General features: G+C 42.4%; 1 protein-coding gene across 8 annotated transcripts in view; it reads left to right on the forward strand.

The window, feature by feature from the left end:
• The window catches only part of PPP1R42 (protein phosphatase 1 regulatory subunit 42), a 76,338-nt gene that overhangs the window by 29,304 nt on the left and 26,149 nt on the right, over positions 1–20,885 (forward strand). For all 8 annotated transcript variants that reach the window (XR_003090917.2, XR_012901408.1, XM_075920584.1 and 5 more), the window contains exons 4-6: positions 1,365–1,503; positions 8,951–9,067; positions 19,474–19,591. Coding sequence is in view for 6 of the 8 variants with exons in the window: in XM_075920584.1 (XP_075776699.1) it covers positions 1,365–1,503; positions 8,951–9,067; positions 19,474–19,591 (374 nt within the window). In the remaining 2 variants the exon portion in view is untranslated. The remainder of the gene's footprint in view (positions 1–1,364; positions 1,504–8,950; positions 9,068–19,473; positions 19,592–20,885) is intronic.

Raw genomic sequence — 20,885 nt, forward strand, 5'->3', positions numbered from 1 at the left:
ATCTTAGAGGGAGTACTAGCGTAGGGCCACTTGAGAAATTTGTGAAGTGGCTCGCCTTCAAAAATGATTGTCTACCCCTGCATTAATTGCTATATTTAAATAATACCCAGGAGGGATTAATTTCTATTTGAGATGTGAGTGTGAATCTGCTCTTTTATTTTTCTTTTATCCTCTGTCACGTCCCAAGTGTGCCTTGTCCTGAGGCAGTGTGGCCCAATGGCTACCATATATAACACAGTCCTGGGGTATAGGGCAGCACATCCTAATGGCTAAAATCAATAGGAATAGCCCTTGGTTCAGGGCCACACAGCCTAATGGTGAGTTTGGAGCAATAGCCCCAGTAGGGCTCCCCCCCGCCCCCGAGTCCACCCTACTCCATCAGGCTCCAACCCAGGGCCCTGTAAGTGGCGGAGTGCTCCACCACTCACTCAGCAGGGAATCCAACTGGAACCATCAAGATCACTTGGGTGGGAGATACCACTTCCCCACCTGGGTCACTTCCTACCAAAGTTGGCATGGGGATGCTCCACATGTTTTCTGGGTCCTCAAGTTCCACAGCAACAGCCTCCCTCTGGGGCTCCTCCAGAGCTGGCAGCTCAAGGCAGTCTCCCAGGTCTGTGGCTGGAGTGTCTCTGGGGCTCCCAAAAAAGAGCCTTTTCCTTCAGAGTCCTGCTCAGACTGAACTAAGCTGCTCCCTTTTATACTGCTCCAGCCCTTCAAGCATGCCCAGTGAGAACATAAGAACGGCCATACTGGGTCAGAGGTCCATCTAATCTAGTATCCTGTCTGCCGACAGTGGCCAATACCAGATACCTCAAAGGGAGGGATCACAACAGGTAATCCTCATGTGATCTCTCCACTGTCACCCCCCTCCAAAGAAACAGAGGCTAGGGATACCATTTCTAACCATCCTGGCTAATAGCCATTGATGGACCTAACTTCCATGAATCTATCTTGCTCTTTTTTGAACCCTGTTCTAGCCTTCACCGCATCCTCTGGCAAGAAGGTCCACAGGCTAACTGTGCGCTGAGTGAAGAAAAACTTCCTTTTGTTTTTTTTAAACCTGCTGCCTATTAATTTCATTTGGTGACCCCTTGTTCTTTTATTGCAGGAATAAGTAAATAACATTTCCTTATTCACTTTTTCCATACCAGTCATGATTTTATAGATCTCTATCATATCCCCCCTTAGTCTCCTCTTTTCTAAGCTGAAAAATCCAAGTCTTTTTAATCTCTCTTCATAAGGCTGGGAGTTGGGACCTCTTCTGCCCATAGAGTATTAATCCTTCCTGGACCAGTGTGGGGTATATATACCCTGTCACACCCTCCAGCTATGTTAAGTCTCATTTATATTGTTTTCTGCAGGTATCTGGGAGGCAATTACATCACTGTAATTGAAGGCTTGGAAACATTAGAAGAACTGAGAGAGCTGCATGTCGAAAGCCAACGGCTTCCTCTTGGAGAAAAGCTCTTGTTTGATCCAAGAACTCTTCATTCTCTGGCAGTAAGTAGTATCTGTAAAGAGTTAATTTTTTTCTCTCTCCATGTAACTTAGAAAAAAGCTCAGTAAAAGCTGAACTGTTGCATTCTCACAAAGTCTAGCAACCTGGCTGTTTGTTTATTTATGGCATATATTTATTTATTAGCCTGAAGCTTATGTTTACACTTCCTGTATACAGAAGAAAGAAACAATATGTTGAAAAAATGTGAAAGAAGGTTTATCACAGAGAAGTCAGTTATTCAGTTCTTGGGTACAGAGCTTACAAAACTTTTTCAGAAGTGGCATGTAAAGTTAATAACCCATCAGCCAATGAATTTGACAGCATAAGGAAAATCCTTATGAAAGGTTTTTTTCAGTCTATGAAATATCATCAGTTTTTTCTTCAACCATCTTCAAAGTGATATCTTTTGTCCTTTTTCTACAAAGTTAATCACAGTATCTATTTTTGCTCTTCACTTTAGTTTCTCATCCCATCTGTTTTTGGTTGTCATGTATGGAAACAATGAAAGGGACAGAAATATGAGACCAGTCATCTCTCTGTTGATTATCAGCTATTGTTTTGCTGACCTGCAGTGATCCACGGACCACTGTTTGGGAAATATGGAGTTATTAATTGTGTGCACAGGAAGGATGGTAGAGCTAAAATTGCTCCCCTTTTCTGGAATGTAGAGCTCACTCTTCCAATCAAATTCTGGGAGGGATTTAGGTTTTGAAATTTGCATTGCTGAAAAACCAGTCAGTGATCATTCAATAATTAGCCCCTTTTTTAGACTAGATTTAAATATGTTAGTTAGTTGAAGATACCTTTTTTCCAGTTCCCAAATGCATAAGTGCTTTTTTTCTTTGACATAAAAGTATATAATAATTTTCTAATTGGGATAAATGTTATCTGGGATAGAACAGCGGGATCACCATAGGTGCTCCAAAACAGTGTTCCATGATGGATTGCCTCATACTGGTCTCCAAAAAGTTGTACTTTACAAAAAAGCCCAGGTCATGATAATTCATTGTTGGACCCATCAAGTGGATAGGTTTCAAAAGAAAGGTTAAGGCAAGAGGACTGTACATATGAAAAGGAGTATACATATGAACAAGGTTTGTGAGGGTCTGATGAAATACACCCTAGAATACTCAAGGAGCTGATAGAGGAAATATCTGAGCCTTTCGCTATCATCTTTGAAAAATCATGAAAGTCGGGAGATTCCAGAAGACTGGGAAAGGGCAAATATGGTGCCATCTATAAAAAGGGAAATAAGAACAACCCAGGAAACTAAGACCAGTCAGTTTAACTTCTGTGCCAGGGAAGATAGTGGAGCAAGTAATTAAGGAATTCATCTGCAAACATCTGGAAGATAATAAGGTGATAGGTATCAGAGGGGTAGCCATGTTAGTCTGAATCTGCAAAAGCGACGAGAAGTCCTGTGGCACCTTATAGCCTAACAGATTTATTGGAGCATAAGCTTTTGTGGGCAAAGATCCACTTCGTCAGAATCATGTAGTGGAAATTCCAGAGGCAGGTATAAATATACAGGCATAAGAAAAGAGTACCAATCAAAAGTAAGGCTAGAGATAACGAGGTCAATTCACGCAGGTTATTTCGAAATAAACTATTTCAAAAGAGTTAATTCGAAGTAGCTTATTTCAAAATAACGCATCTACATACAAAATGTATTTCGAAATAGCATTTTTCTATTTTGAAATAGCATGTCCACACTGAGTGAATGTTGAATCGCATTTAAGGCTGGTTGGAACTAGTTCTGTCTGGGCATCAGGTCAGAAGTTGCCTTGTAGCCGGGACGGCCAGCAGGGCACTCTGGGAAGGGCAGGAGGCCCCCTATTTCGAAATAAATGTCTACACAGCGCTTATTTTGAAATAGCAATTTCAAAATAGGCACTATTCCTTGTGGAATGAGGTTTACCAATTTCGAAATAAGCCCTCTGCTATTTCAAATTAATTTCGAAATAATGGAATGGCTGTGTAGACACTAGGAAAGTTATATTGAAATAACTGCTGTTATTTCAAAATAACTTTGCTGTGTAGACATACCCTCAGGGAGGATGAGGCCCACTTCTATCAGCTGATGTGGAAGCCAGCATGGATTTGTAAAGAACAAATCATGTCAAACCAATCTAATAGCTTTCTTTGATAGGACATCAAGCCCTGTGGGTAAGGGAAAAGTGGTGGATGTGGTATACCTAGACTTTAGTAAGGCTTTTGACATGGTCTTGCATGACCTTCTTATCAGTAGACTAGGAAAATACAAACAGATGGGGCTACTATGAGGTGGGTACATAACTGGCTGGATACCCGTTCTCAAAGAGTGGTTATTAACAGTTCACAATCATGCTGGAAGAACAGTTCACAAGCATTCTGGTGGGATCCTTCAGGGGTCTGTTTTGGGACCGGTTATGTTCAATATTTTCATCAATGATTTAGATCAGTATTTCTTAAACTGTGTGCCATGGCAAACCAGTGTATCACGAGACAGAGGTGTACCACAGCCTCTTTTAACTTTTTAACACGCGGCAAAGGAGCCACGACTGCTTTTTTTGTTTGTTTGTTTGTTTGTTTGTTTTGTTTGTTTTTTGTTGCTTAAGAATTTTCCCCAGTGTTCCACATAAAAAAATGATTGTTTGGTGTTCTGTGGTCTTGAAGTTTAAGAAACATGATTTAGATGATGGCATAGAGAGTACGATTATTAAGTTTGCAGATGATACCAAGCTGGGAGGGGTTACAAGTACTTTGGAGTATAGGGTCAACATTCAAAATGATCTGGACAAGCTAGAGAAATGGTCTGAACTAAATAGGATGACATTTAATAAGGACAAATGAAAAGTACTCCACTTAGGAAGGAATAATCAGTTTCACACATACAGAATGGGAAGTGATTGTCTAGGAAGGAGTACCTCTGAAAGGGATCTATGGGTCGTAGTGGGCCACAAGTTGAACATGAGTCAATAGTGTGACACTGTTGCAAAAAAAAAGCAAACATGATTCTGGAATGCATTAACAGGAGAGTTGTGAGCAAGACACGAGTAGTCATTCTTCCGTTCTACTCTGTGCTAATTAGGCCTCAACTGGAGTATTGTGTCCAGTTCTGGGCACCAAATTTCAAGAAAAAATGTGGAGTACAGGCAGTTCCCGGGTTACGTACAAGATAGGGACTGTAGGTTTGTTCTTAAGTTGAATTTGTATGTAAGTCGGAACTGGTACATATTGTAGGGGAAACTCTAGCCAAACATTTTTTTTAGTTTTGGATAGCATAGAGAAAGGTTAACTCCCCTCTAATGTTTGTTTTGCTGTCTGTTCCCCTGTTCAGAAGATTTCACATCTATTTCTGTCCCTGTGACAAACTCAGGACTAAAGGAGTAACTCATCAAATACCAAACAGCTCTGCACCATGCTTTGAGCTAATAGCTTTATTTCCACACACCACCCAGGGTTCTAGGAGGAGGGTCCTTTTTTTGCTAACACAATGAGGCCAGCACTTTGTTTGTTTTGGTGGAGTCTTTGTTTGCCCATGGAGCCCAGCATGTATAGGGGGAGGAGGGGCGGAGAGGCTGCTTTTGTCTGCTGTTCGGCAGCCTGTTGCTCAGGGGAGGGGGCAGCCTGTTGCTGGCAGGGGGGGAGGGGGGAGGCGTGCAGGATGCGAGGCCGCCGGGGGGGGGGGGGGGGGGGGGCACTTTTCCTCTGCCCGGCAGCTCTGCGGGATCCCTGTCCCTGTGGCCAGCTGCTGCAGGCAGAGGCCAGTTGGAGCCGGCCGAAGAGAAGGAGGAGGTGGATTCTAGGACCCAGGTGAGCGAGCCCCGGGGACGCTGCTGCGCTCCCGGAGCCCAGCATGTATAGAGGGGAGGAGGGGCAGAGAGGCTGCTTTTGTCTGCTGTTCGGCAGCCTGTTGCTCAGGGGAGGGGGCAGCCTGTTGCTGGCAGGGGGGTGGGGAGGGCAGCGGGCGTGGGGAGGCACTTTTCCTCTGCCCGGCAGCTCTGCGGGACCCCAGTCGGAGCCGGCCCGAGGAGCAGGAGGATCCTAGGACCCAGGTGAGCGAGCCCCGGGAATGCTGCTGCGCATGTGCGGGAGTTGCCTCACCCCGTTCGTATCTAGGGATCCGACGTAAGTCGGGGACTACCTGTAATTGGAGAAGGTCCAGAGAAGAGCAAAAGAAATTATTAAAGTCTAGAAAACATGACCTATAAGGGAAGACTGAGAGAACTGAGCTTGTTTACTTTAGAAGAGAAGACTGAAAGGGGACATGATAGCAGTTTTCAAGTATCTAAAAGGGTGTTACAAGGAAGAGGGAGGAAAAAGTGTTCTCCTTGGCCTCTGATGATAGGACAAGAAGCGATGGGCTTAAATTGCAGCAAGGAAGGTTTAGGTTGGACATTAGGAAAAACTTCCCAACTGTCAGGGTGGTTAAACACTGGAATAAATTGGACATTATGGAATCTCCATCACTACAGATATTTAAGAGCAGGTTAGATGAACATCTATCAGCGATGATCTAGACAGTGCTTGTTCCTGCTTTGAGGGCAGGGGACTGGACTCGATGACCTCTCGAGGTCCCTTCCAGTTCTAGTATTCTATGATTCTGTGATTCTATGATAGAACTGAAAGGAAGGCTGCATAATCTAGTGGTTAGAGCAAGGAATGTGGCTGTCAGGAGATATGAATTTTAATGCCAGCTCTGCTGGAAACTTGGTGTGTGACCATAGGCAAGTCACTTAACTTCTCTGTTTTAGCTCTTCATCGGGAAATTAGGGTTATTGTGATGTTTTCATGATCCTCTGGCTTATGAGGCACCTCTCAGCTGCCTGTACCTTAGTACAAGGGAACCCCACGTGCAACACAAGCATTCTTCTCCAGCCCTTGCAAGCACCACTGTCACTCAGGTACAAATTGAGAGATTACAAAACCTACAAGAGAGGAAAGCAAAGGAAGAAACAAACAGCAGGGTTCCCTATTTATGAAGAACTGTTCTGGTATATCTTGGAGTTCTAAGACACATGGAATCCTTCACCTAGGAGGCAAATGGACAGCTTGCAAGTGTAATGAAAAAAGAGTCTCAGCTTGCTTAGCTGTAAAGCATTGCAAGAATTTGGGATGAGCAATACTTTATTAAACATGAGTATCTTGTTAATTAAGTTTAGGCTCTAGAATGGGTTATGATTTTATCTTACTAGCGGGCTGTGCCCCATGGTTGCTATGTTCTCCAGTCCCCCCTCTGTGGCGGTTTTTGCGTCCAGAGACCATGATGGCATCATTTTGTTGCCCAGAAGGAAAAACTTTTTTATATAAAAAAATATGTAACCATTTGTTTCCATTGCTTCTACTTGAATCTTCATTTTTTATTAAATGTATCTTGATTTCACTATAAATAAATTGAAATGCTTTTAATTAAGCTCAGTGGTGATCTAAAGTGAAACTGGTAAACTGGGATGTATGTTTCTTTGGTGAGTACTGTGAGTGTCCAGGCACCTAGGGGTTGGACACTCTAGTACAGAGGTGGGCAAAAGGGCCTCCGCGGGCCGGATCCAGCTCGCCAAGCAGGTTGATCCGGTCCACGGAGGCCCTGCCGCTCCCCCTATCCCCAGGCCAATTAGGGCCTCGGGGCAGGGGAGCGCACACAAAGCTTCCTCCCGCCCTGTGAGCAGCACGCAGCGGTTTGAAGTGCTGTGCGCTGCTCATAAGGCAGGAGGAGACTTCATGTGCTCCTCCGCCCCCAAGCCTTGATTGGCTCGGGGGCAGAAGGAGTGTGCAAACTTTCCCCTGCCTTCCCCACCCTTCCCTGTGAGGAGCATACGGCACTTTAAAGTGCCGTATGCTCACACAAGGTGGGAACAGGGTTAGGGAAGCTTCGCACAGCTCCCCCACTCCCCAGCCAATCAGGACTTGGGGGCAGGGGAGTGCATGACGTCTCTTCCCGCCCTGCAAGCAGCATGTGGCACTTTGAAGTGCCGCATGCTCCTTGCAGGGCGGAAGTAGGGTGGGAGGAGACTTTGTGTGCTCCCCCGTCCCCAGGCCAATCAGGGCCTGGGGGTGGGGGAGTGTGTGAAGCCTCTTCCCTCCCTGCCAGGGCTTAGTGGGAAGGGGGGGCAAACGGGTTCCCCCACCCCCAGACCAATTATGATCTGGGGGTGGGGAAGCCCAGAAGCATTCTAGCCCCACCCTTCCGTATTAGGCATCACCCCTTCTGGATTAGGACCCGCCCCTTCCAGGGCAGCCCTGGTCCACTTCAAAAAAATTTTAAGTGGCCCCCGGCCAAAAATTAATACCTACCCCTGCTCTAGCAAGATGCTTGGTAGGCTTTAGGATTAGAGTGTCCCTATCACTAATCTGCCATGTAACAATAGCAGCACCTCAAGGCCTGGAGTGGAGTGCTGGTGTTGCACATGCCTTGTGGAGTTGGAGAACTGACCCCCATTAGGCACAGACAAGGGTTCCTCATGCTAATGACAGGTGGCAGCAAGTTGTTTTACAACCTGGTTAACCCCAGGAAACATGAAGAGATAGAAATAAGTGTCTGTTTCCTTGGAGATAGTCCTTTTGGGCAGAAAGTATGTCACGCCCTGGTGGCCTGTCTTAATTGTATGACCTCAGAAACATGATTTTCAGCATAAATACTGTGGAGGAGTTTGCACGGCCTCTCTGGATTGACAGGAGTTCAGCTAACAAGCAAGGCCCTATTAAGTCTGGTGCTAGCAAGCACACAGGCATAATGTTTTTTCACAGATCTGAGCAAGAATGTCATTTTGGGAGAGCAGGTGGGGCAGCAGCCATGCATACCAGGGTGTGGCTTGCTTTTCTTCCCATTTTCCTGACTGTCAGGGAGAGAGTGGAAAGTACTTGAATTCCATGAATTACTCTTATGCTCCCTCCCTTCACCAGCCAGGAGCGAGAGGCATGCTTTCTTATATCAAATAGGTGGCTACAAGGGGTCAGTGGGACTACTTGATGAATAAGGCAGGCAGGTTTTGATTGCAAGTGTGTACTTTCTTATGCCCAGATAAATGTATATGTCCTGCATAAATATATGCTGTCCTTTTAAACCCCTGCAACATCAGTACCACATCTTAATTTGAGTGTCAAACATTCTTACTGCCAACCATAACAATAATTGATTATCTCTTTCCCATGTATTTGAGAACTGCCATGTTGCACATGCAACTCATTTCTTTATGAATAATTTTCAAAATATAATCTGTCGTTTGATCTCTTTTCTGTCTAAAATGTAAGCATTTTTGGCAAAAGCAAATATATTAGTGTACATAAATGATTTAACCTTTTAGTTGACTAACTTTGGTATAAAAAGATGTGTATTCCTGTTTCCTCATCTTAAATACACATTTCAGCCAAACATTACAAAATTCACAATGTGGTTAATTTTCTCAAAGGAATTATTATTACATTTTTGCAATGTGAGAAAATAATTATATTTTTTCTTTTTTCTTCCAGAAATCTTTGTCAGTGTTGAATATCAGCAATAATAATATAGATGAACTAGAAGAATTAGGACTTCTGGAAAATATTTCCCATCTCATAGCAGTTGACAACCAGCTTCACCATGTGAAGGTATTAAAAAAAATGTTTTTATATTTTGTGGAAATGAAATCAAAATAATCAGACTGGTTGTTGTTGTTATTAAGGTATTTTAATAGACAATTCAACATTTGTTTCATTCTAATAATTTATTATATACCCAGTTGCGGTGCCTGGCCAAATCAGATTGAAGTAAATGTGAATGTTTCCACAGACCTCAGTGGACTGTGAAACAGGCCCACAATGCAAAGGTTACATAGCATCAGAGTGTTGGATTTGGCTTGTTTTAATTAACTTGCAATTACATTTTACCACAATTACATTTTTTGTTCGCTGTTTTCGGGTAAATGCCATAAATCTCCACGCTTTAGTCAGCATTTTTAGTTTTCTTCTAATCTTCAGATTACACCAGAGTTATATCTAGACTGCCCCCTCTTGTGCAAGAAAATATGCAAATGAGGCAAAGCAGTGAATATTGTCGCACCTCATTTGCATACTTAATGAGCCATCATTTTTGCGCATGGGGCTTTTGTGCAAAAAGGAGCCATTTACACACAAGAGCTGTTCTTCCTGAAAAAAAGCAGCAGAACGGCTCTTGCGCAAGAGGGGATTTTTGTGCAAAAGGTGCTGTGTAAACAGCATCTTTTTGTGCAAAAGCCCCTTGTGCAAAATGGTGGCTCATTAAGTATGCAAATGAAGCACGGCAATATTCATTGCTTCACCTCATTTGCATATTTTCTTGTGCTAAAGGGGGCAGTCTAGATGTAGCCCCCAGGTTTTATTTCTGCCAGAATATCACAAGAAGCAGTGGTTGTGAAAGTGCCTTCTGAATTTCTCTCGTTTGGGAGAAATGAAATCTTTAGGACAAGGGTGGGTTACCTTTTTTGGGTTGGTGGCCACTGACCCACAGAAAAATCAGTTGTGGGCTGCACAAAAGTGAGAAGCAAAAAAACCCCCAAACCAAAATACACTTTACTTATGTGGCCCCCAACTGAGAAGGACAAAGACACGCCCCACATTCCCCTCACACACCAGAGGCTATGGGGGGGCCTGGACTAGTAAATTTTGTGAGCCCCCCCTTAGAATCTGGGGTGGGGCCAAAAATGAGGGGTTCATTGTGTGTGTGTGTGTGTGTGTGTGGCTGCCGAGCATTAATTGGGCTTGGAAAGTGGAGTCTGGGCGGGAGGGAGGGTGCAGAAATGGGTTGGGGGTTGGAGGGTCTGAGAGGATAGGAGGGTGTAGGAGCGGGCTGGGGAGACAGGGTCTGGGTTAGGGATGTTAAATTTAGTTTAATCAACTAATTGACTAGTCGATGGATTTTCCACCGATTAGTTGATAAGTGGGGGAGCTATAGCTTTAAAGCCAGCTCTCCCCAGCGCTGGCTCCTACTCCCACTCTCGCCACACTGCTTCTGATAGAAACAGCAAGGGATGGGGGGGAAGCGACTAGTTGAGGGCCTTGTCCACTATCCAATAAGTTTTTGCTTATCAGATAGTTGACTAGTCACTTACATCCCTAGTCTGAGTGATGAGGGGTGTTTACCTGGCATTGCTTCCTGGGGATGCACTTGGCTCCATGTCCCCTGCCACTCCCAAGCACCACCCCAGCTGGGGAAAAGCCTCCAGGCAGTCCACAGAACTGCTTCCTCCCCCACAAGTTAGAGCCTATGGGTTGGATCCAGCCCTGGCATGCCTGACTCTGGTCTGCGAGGCTTGGGGCTTCCCCTCTACGGTAAGGAGCTAGTGCTGGTGCTCCAGCCCCATGGGGGGTGCACACCTCTTATATGGGGGACAGGGGAGCCATGAGTCTCGGGGGATTGGATTTGGTCCCAGGGCCTTTGGTTCCTCACCCTGCTTTAGAACCCATACACTCTTTGGAGAAGTGTCTTAATGTCTTCTCTGCCCTTATCTCAGTTATAAAGAAGCCTACATAGTGAGACAGCAATTAAGCTCTTGTGTGTGTTTACAGTCTATTTTTACAGCAGTGAATGTGATTTAAATGAAATGCATTAAATGCATTTTTGGATCTATATTTTCAGTAGTAAAGTTTATCTTCTCAGAAGGGATTTGCTTTTCAGCTATCAGATTTGCAACAGATTAGATTCCATAGATTTTCTGCTTATAAAATCTTCAAGGAACTCACCAGTTATACAGAACTGCTCCATTCCTGGTCAGCATCAAAATGAAAATTCTTCCAAATACACTTGTAAGAAGTCTACTGAATAATTGGACACCAGTAGCTATTTTAAGTTCAAATCATTGATGGTTTATGTTTTTTTTAAACATACTACTATTATTACAGACAAATTACTTCTAAATGGCTACAATTTAATATATATATAGATGTCAAACTTGTCAGTTTTTTCTTTACTGTAACAGGAAATGGCTTCTTAGCCAGATCAGAGCCTTTATATGCGAAGACATACAGTTTGGGATGGTTCTTTACATTTGTGTTTTACCCAAATTTTTCCTTCTATGACTTCATGGGAAAAGATTTTTGTGTAGCCTGTCTGGTTGGGTTAAATTAGTTAGGGCGATATAGACATTGAGGCCATGACTCTCTAGGTTAGAAAATTGAAGATAGGAAACAGTAGTGATACCTTGTTAGTGATCCAGAATTGAAGTGAAAATTAACTGATAAGTTCCAATACTGTCTTTGAAATGAACCTCTATGCCTCAGTTACCACTGCAGAATGAAGTTAATAATAATTACTGCATATTAGCAGTATTCTTGATAAATTAGCATGTCATTATTTAGCTTTTGTTATGAAAAGGCTCAGCAGTGACTCTTTTCTTTTCACTGGTGTATTTTCACTGTTTCTTCAACATAAAAAAATTAAAAGTAAAGCAGATCTCAAGTCTTTACTGTATATTTATAATTTAAATCAAATAACAACAAAGTGCAAAAGTTTGGGTGGTAAATTAAAATTGTAGCCTCCCCCTATGCAGCAGAGGAAAGCAGCAAGAAGAACAGATAAGAACATCAGTTATTGTTAGATGTTTTGGGCAAAAATTGGAAACAATTTGTGTGGGCAAAGGAGAATGGGCAGATGGTGAAAAAGTCTGCGCAGTGGAGAGAAATGACAGAGAAGAGGATCAGTAGCTAGAAGGCCATCAAGGATTGTGCAAAGTTTAATAGCAACAGTGAGAACATGTAGTTGTCTCTGCAGGAGAGGGAAATGGCAGTGGGAATGGAATAGTGGTCTGTGTAGGAGAAAAAAAGTTGTAAAAGGCATAGCAAAACTAGGGAACATGTACCACCTCATGTACATCCTTCACACTGAAGCAAAATGCAGGACAATGTAGCACTTTAAAGACTAACAAGATGGTTTATTAGATGATGAGCTTTCGTGGGCCAGACCCACTTCCTCAGATCAAAAGGATCATATCTGAGGTAGTGGGTCTGGCCCACGAAAGCTCATCATCTAATAAACCATCTTGTTAGTCTTTAAAGTGCTACATTGTCCTGCATTTTGCTTCAGCTACCCCAGTCTAACACGGCTACATTTCTATCATCCTTCACACTGTTTATGAGGTTTGTCCAGTATAACTATATCAATTATCTTTTTCTTTGAACATAAAATTTTATTTCAGTTTTGTTATGGCAGCATAATAAATCCAACCCTGCACCTTTGCTGAGTGTGATCTTAAAGAATTGAGTATTAACACTAATAAATTCACATACTTGAGGTTTGGGACAATTACGAAATATTTCAGCTTCATTAATAGACAAAACAAAGAACATGACCCTGCTTCTGCTAAAAGAGGTTTGAATAATCAAGTGTAGTCTGTATTACACTGAAGGAAATTTAATAGAAAAACTTTAGATACAGTAATTGTATTTAATTCTTGCCAACCAACTATTGTTTTAAGAGCATACTATATTCTGATTCCAGGAAGCTGAAAATAAAAACAACACACAAGCTAAAACCTAAGGACAACTTTGATTTAAAATTCACATTTCCATCTGAACATTTTCTACATGGAGTTATAAAAGTAATACCTAATATTCAAATAACTGAGGTTAAAGAAAACTATATTCTCTATATTTATTTGGATTATTTGACAGGCTTTCTCTTTCTTAAGTGTAGTTAGCTAATTAGTCAGCTTCATATTTTTTGTGAGTGTTCTGACACAGCAACAGAGAAAAGAAAATCATTTTTAAGAATAAGAAAATGTTATAAAACCATCCAAACTAGCAGGAGGGAGCCAGCTTTGTATACAGTGCATGAAACTATGTGTAGCTGTTTTTTTTTTTAAATTGGCTAAATTATAAGTTGTGTGCTTAACATGCCTTTTACTAACAGCAGCCGCACTGTTGAGATATAACCACATGTTTTAAAAGCTCTTTTTATCTAAATTTTCAGTTACACCTGGGATTCTTCCAAATGAAATATTTTTTAAAAATCTAATTTACTTTTCCTGTGTCTGCTTGTTTGCTTTTTTCATTTCTCCGTGTCTGAACAAGAAAAATAGACAAGCCAATTTCACTTTTGTTTCTAGTTGGATTCTCACACACCACCAGGATGCTGTTTGGTTATGTTTGAGTGCAAATACTGAAAGGAATGTTTGTGTGTTTAAGAAAAAACTGCTTCAGTTAGAACTTTACAAAGTGCTAGAAATATTCTGATAGTTTTATAAAAACTTAAATCTAGAAACATTTATTTTGAGAAAAATATGACCTAATGTCTATGTAAATGTTATATTTGATACAGAAAATACAGCTGAAAAAACCTGTATTAAACCATCAGTATGTTCAGAATCTTTAATTTATTCAACCTCTGGCCAGTATTGATTATGACAAGAAGATATCAAAAAAGATTAATTCATTCACTTCACAATTCAGTCAGGAACAAGAGAAAATTATAGATTTTTTCTCAAATAGATTATGACAGGTAGTCAGAATGGTGACAAATTGCTGTCTGTAGATGTAGTTAGGGCAGCTGAGCTAGACATTTCCAATAAAATTGGAGCACACTGGTCAAATTCTAGTTTTTAAATGGCCATCATTAATTGTGAAGAAGGTTATTGCCAGTATTACAGCAGCCTAGTAAGGCACTCACACCTCCCATATATAGAATATAATTTGCTCTTCAATATTTTGTAGCAGACCTCAAAGTGATAGCATGACATGATCATTTATCAAATAGAGACTGCCCAGAAAAGTGTCTGGTCCCCTTAGTACAGTTTATTGAAAGCTGGAAAGTGAAAGCTCTTTATTAGAGACAGGAAGGCAATGAACAACTAGAGCATATCGAAAGGCTAATCATATTTCAGCACAGGATTAGTATGTTCTTAGATAAACATACACTAGAGTGAGTTTGTTCTGGGTCATTTATCAAGTGAGTAACTGCTCAAGAAAATCTACAGGATTCTTTGTGTACATTCATCAAAGTTTAGCTGTATACATGTTATAGTTTTAAGCAATATGCAGTTTTGTATTCTAAAAACCTATATTAACTGAATTAATTATTTAAAGTGAAATCTAATCATCTTGTTAAATATTTTCTTCAGGACTATGGCTGATTGCCCAGATAAGAACAAAATCATAAATTATGCCGGCTAAATACTTTCTCTAAAAAAAAAAATAGGCAAAAATGTTTTTCCTAAAATTAGTTAGCACTCTTTCAGAGAGGGAAAAGACAGCGGGGTTTACCCTGACGGTACTAATGTATGTTTTCACAGAATTATGCACACAGATACTGGTAGAGTCTTCCTTTGTAATTACTGTTTTGGAGCTAACAACATTTCTGTAGGTGGACAGTTCCCATGTGGGAAGTTCTATTTAAAAAAAAAAGGTTCTGCGTCTTCACATTGTAACTGTTTCCTCTCAGGCTTCAGCACTCGCTCTGTTAGCATGGATTTTCCAAGAACTGTTCTTCCATGGGCTTCCCACAGGCTGCTATTCCAGATCTGCCCTTAAGAGTTCCAAACCATGGAGGGCAGAAGTGGATTTAAGCATTAACTTACCTGTAAAAGTCCTATTGGTTTTCGTTGGGAAGGAGGAGGTTCATGCTGCCTTTTTCTATGTCCCCTTGTTCTTTCCCAATGGATCCTAAACCACCTGGTACAGTAGTAGAGAGGCTTTCACCAGATTGGGAGAAAAATGGAATGATGCAGTAGAGTATCATCTTCTGCACTCTCCATGCTAGATTTAAGTCCCTTGTACTCTCAGGCTAAGTCTACACTACAGGGTTTTTGCGCAAAAACAGTGGTTGTTGCCCCAAAACCCACAGAGCGGACACACCTCAAGCATGTTTTTGCGCAAGAAAATTTACAGTGGAATTGCAAAATGGAGGGCTTTTTACGGTATAGGTATTCCTTTTTCTACGAGGAATAACTCCTTTTTGCTCAAGAGTTCTTGCGCAAAAAGATGTGTGGATGCTCAATAGGAGTTCTTGCGCAAAAAGAGCCTATTAGAAAAAGCACAAGTGCTCTGATGGCCATTCTGTTAATGGTAATCAGAGCTTTCTTGCGCAAGAGCATCCATGCAGTGTGGATGCTCTTGCGCAAAAGGGCATCACTATTGCGATGCATTTTTGTAGTGTGGACGTGCTTTTGTGCAAGACGTTTTTGTGGAATATCTCTTCCGCAAAAAGCTTCTTGCGCAAAAGACTGCATTGTAGACATAGCCTCAGAGAGAGTAGATGGTAAGGGCACATTGTAATTAACTTTGAAGTCTGAATTTGAAGGAGGAACTGTGAACTTGGATCAACAGATATTTGATTTTTGCTATCAAAACTTGGAAACTTTCTAAACTTTCTAGTTTATGAAATGCTGATCTCATTCAGAAGATATATAACTATGGTACAACAGGTCTCTCTTCTCTCTCTCTCTCTGTCACACACACTCACTCACTCAGGGTATGTCTACACTACAGAGTTAGTTCGAACTAACGGAGGTTAGTTCGAACTAACTTTGATAGGCGCTACACTAGCGCTCCGCTACTTCGAACTTAATTCGAACTAGCGGAGCGCTTAGTTTGAACTAGGAAACCTCATTTTACGAGGATTAAGCCTAGTTCGAACTAGCTAGTTCGAATTAAGGGCTGTGTAGACCCTTAATTCGAACTAGTGGGAGGCTAGCCCTCCCCAGGTTTCCCTGGTGGCCACTCTGGCCAACACCAGGGAAACTCTATGCCCCCCTCCCGGCCCCGGACCCCTTAAAGGGGCACGGGCTGGCTACGGTGCCCGTGCCAGGTGCAAGCCTGCCAGCACCCAGCCAGCAGACCCTGCACCTGGCACGGATCGAGCCAGCCACCCGATGCCCCCCAGCCCTCCCCCTCTTCCCAGGACCAGGCTGGCGGCTCCCGGGAGCTTGCCCGGGACCACAAGAGGCGGGCACCCGCCTGGGCTAGTGAGGACATCGTGGACCTTGTCCACGATCTCCGCACTAGGCACAGGAAAGTGGCCGGCTTGGGCAGGAGAGCTGCCAGCCTGGCCACCCAGGAGCAGGTGTGCATGAAAATCAAGGGGGTCCAGTGAGACCCCCGACCCTGAGCCCTGAGCTTACAATGGCCGTCCTGTGTCAGACCAAAGGTCCATCTAGCCCAGTAGCCTGTCTGCCGACAGCGGCCAACCCTAGGGCCCCTGGAGGGGATGGACCGAAGACAGTGACCTAGCCATTTGACTCGTGCCATCCCACTCCAGCCTTCCACAAACCTTGGGCAGGGACACCACTCCTACCCCCTGGCTAATAGCACTCCATAGACCCAACCTCCATGACTTTATCTCACTTCCCTTTAAACTCTGTTCTAGTTGTAGCCTTCACAGCCTCCTGCAGCAAGGAGTTCCACAGGTTGACTCTTTGCTTTGTGAAGAACAACTTTCTGTTATTAGTTTGAAGCCTGCTACCCATTCCTTTCCTTTGGTGTCCTCTAGTCCTTCTTTATGGGAACTAATGAAGAACTTTTCTGTATGTACCCTCTCCACCCAACTCCTGCTTTTAGAAACCTCTATCCTGTCCCCCCTCCGTCTCTTTTCTAAGCTGAGAAGTCCCAGTCTCTTTAGCCTCTCTTCATATGGGACCTGTTCCCAACCCCTGATCATTGTAGTTGCCCTCCCCTCTCGCAGCCTCTCTCTTCCCCTCTCCCACCTCCTTTTCCCAGTCTCCCCCAGTTTTGTTCAATAAAGACAGATTCCATTTTTGAACACAATTGTCCTTTATTTTGTACATCAAGAAAAGGGGCTAGGGAAGGGTAAGTGGAAGGAGGTGAGGGAGAAATGGGGTACGAGCCCCCAATGGGGAGGACTGGGCTGACTCTGCGGGCTTCTGGGGGTGGAAGCTCTCCTGCAGCCCCCCAATTGCCCCCTCTCCCCAGATGGCAGCCTGCGGCAAGTGCAGCCGGGCTGATGGCCGAGTGCTGTGATGTGCCCAGTGTGGGCACTCCGGGCACTCCAAGCCAGGACTGGTTTTCAAGCAGGGCACCCCTGAGAACTGTCTGTCCGGGGTGGGGTTCGGGTCCCTTTAAGCGCAGCCCTCGGCTAGCCTGAGACAGCATCTCCACACTCTTAAGTCCTCCTCTGATGCTCTGCTGGCACTGATTCCGGCCATCCTTAACCCCGGTTCAGGGTCCACTTAATGTGGACATGCTAGTTCGAATTAGCAAAACGCTAATTCGAACTAGTTTTTAGTTCTATACGCGTTAGTTCGAATTAGCTTAGTTCGAATTAACTAATTCGAACTAAGTTAGTTCGAACTAACTCTGTAGTGTAGACATACCCTCTCTTACTTTAGGATCCCCTCTTAAATGCTGTATATAGTCTCATACTATATGGATCCATGTTCAGAGTAACATTGAAAGGAAATTCAGAAGGTAGGCTCTCTAAATAGAATAGAGCAAATTACTAAGCACTTACAAATAGCCTTCAAATCTTGTTAACTGTAATATATTGAAGTTAAAAGACAGAAGAAGTTTGATCTAGGTCGTATTGCCCTTATTTACTAGACAGAAACCCAGACGGCAGAAAGGTACATTTTAAAAGTTGGGCCAAAAATGTAACTGGCCACACACAGATATGTTGGGGAGTTACTGTATCTTGTCTAAATTATATTTTTCCAGCATGGTTTGCCAGATTTTAATTTTATTTTTAATCAATTTTTTCATGAAATTTCCACTGTCGTAGGAATTTCTGAAACTTGGACAGGTGGAATTATATTTTTCAATGACCCTTTATGATGCAAAAGACTATATATATTCTCCTTTTATGTGTGATCGAAAAACATATGTAAAGTTACTCACGTTACTGTCTTCTTAACTGGCTTTTCTTCAGTGTATGGCATTTAAAAGTTTAATGGCAAAGGCAGTTGTCTGCAAGTGGCATTATTATGTCCTAAAAACAGAAGATCTTGTGTTCATCTAACAAGTACTAACATTTGTGTTGCTTGGCATCAGAACCTTATTTTGTTGTCTTCCCAGTTAACCCAGTAGCAAGATCCATGTTCTCCTTCAAGAGAAGCATGATGAAGATAGACCAAATTTTATGCAAGTGCATCAAATACTGGTTTTCAGGCTTGAATTCTCAGCTACCAACATTGTCCTTAGCTTTCCTGTCATTACTGAAAATTGGTGTTCTGAGTTAGAAAATCTTAACTCCTCCACAAAATGCTTCTTCAGCAATCAGTTTTTCCTACATGAAAATAAAGTGAAGATGAAGTTTCTGCTCTGTTTGACTTTCCAAAGACACTGCAAAATCAACCAAATGAAACATCTGCCACCAGCCAGAACATTTGCAAAAATAGGTTCAGAGTGGAACCTGATTATGGAAATCTGATTAAGCAACATCAGCAGAGCCTGGACTGAGCATTTACCATTTTAAACATCTTACCGTTCTAGGATAATGAATTTGTTATTAGCACCACATATAGTACAAACAAAGTAAAACCATGAGACTGGTAATCCAATACCTTTACAGAAAGATTTGACCTATGGCTTGTTGCATTTCCCACTCTCTTCTTAACCCTGGTCCCCTTCTGTTACAGTACATGTGAACCTGTCCTATTTAGTATTGCTTCCTGACTTCTTTCCATAACAACATTCCTCTCATTTGGAAGTGACCCAGCTAGTTGAGGATTTTTATCATAGGAGCTAGTGCTAGACAATTGTCTTCGGATGTGAAATCCTGACTCTAGAGGGGAGTGTCAGAAATAAAGAATCAAAGCCAACAGATGATTGACATGCCAGCTTGCCATCACTCACTTTGTATTTGATTGTAAATGCTTCTGTCACTGTCTTCCTATTTCTAATATGTAAAACACTGTTCTGCATTCAAAAAGTATCATACAAAGTCCCAGTCCTACAAACACACACCAGCTTAAGTTTACACTCCTAAGTCCAAAAGAAGACTGTTTTCAGTGAACAACCAGTATTATTACTGAACTCTGCCATGTACAATCTAGAGATAAAGCAATGGTCTTTTTTTTCACTTCTGTTAATTGCAGGATTTGGAGTTTGTTTTGAACAAATGGACCAAGCTGTGCAGTATGGATCTTAAAGGGAATCCTGTTTGCCGTAAACCAAAATACAGGGACAGGCTGATTCTACAGTCAAAAACTCTAGGTAAAAAATATGATTAGAACACTTTCCACTTGAAAAGAATAGTTGGCACATTAGCTATCTTTGAATTACAGTGAAACTCCTATGAAACCAGGTAGTGGCCTCCACAATTAATCCCAGACGATTTATATAATTTTTAAAGCTGTTGTACAAGTTATATTATTTAAATTGATTAATAAGCTAAAAATCCTTGTCACTTATTATAGCTCAACTTATTTATTACCAAAATTACCGCTTACTATATAGGATTTATACCATAGTATACTCATACAATTGTGAATAAGGCTTTTCTGTGTTTGTGATCCCAAATTAAGTGATACTAATTTTTAAAGATTTCTTTCATTTTTCCCCATTGTAGCATTACTGCAGGGTAGAATTAAGGTAGTTTGGACATCTTAAATAAGCATTTTATATTCATGCTTCTTACATTGATGGAAGAGGTTTTTCTGTCAGTACAGTTAATTCACCTTCCAAGAATGGTAAGTCAGTGGAGAATTTTTCTATTGACCTAGCCATTTCTACATCAGAAGTTAGAGGTTGTCCTAACTGTGGCACTTGGTGCATAATGTTTTTTCACAGATCTGAACAAGAGTGTCATTTTGGGAGAGCAGGTGGGGCAGCAGCTATGCGTACCAGGCTTGCTTTTCTTCCCATTTCCCTGACTGTCAGGGAGAGAGTAGAAAGTACATGAATTACTCCTGTGCCCCTCTTTTCACCAGCCAGGAGTAAGAGGCATGCTTTCTAATATCAAATAGGTGGCTACAAGGGGTCAGTGGGACTACTTGATGAATAAGGCAGGCAGGTTTTGATTGCAAGTGTGTACTTTCTTATGCCCATATAAATGTATATGTCCTGCATAAATATATGCTGTCCTTTTAAACCCCTGAAACATCAGTATCACATCTTAATTTGGGTGTCGAACATCCTTAGTGCCAACCATAACAATAAGGGTATGTCTACACTACAGCGCTAATTCGAACTAACTTAGTTTGAAATAGTTAATTCGAACTAAGCTAATTCGAACTAACGCGTCTAGAACTAAATACTAGTTCGAATTAGCGTTTTGCTAATTCGAACTAGCATGTCCACATTAAGTGGACCCTGAACCGGGCTTAAGGATGGCCGGAAGCAGTGCCGGCAGGGCATCAGAGGAGGACTTAGAGCGTGGAGATGCTGTCTCAGGCTAGCCAAGGGCTGTGCTTAAAGGGTCCCGACCCCCACCCCCACCCCGGACAGACATTTCTCAGGGGTGCCCCGCTTGCAAAGCAGTCCTGGCTTGGATTGCCCGGACTACCCA

Source organism: Pelodiscus sinensis, chromosome 2 (assembly GCF_049634645.1).
Source record: "Pelodiscus sinensis isolate JC-2024 chromosome 2, ASM4963464v1, whole genome shotgun sequence".
NCBI lineage: Eukaryota > Metazoa > Chordata > Testudines > Trionychidae > Pelodiscus > Pelodiscus sinensis.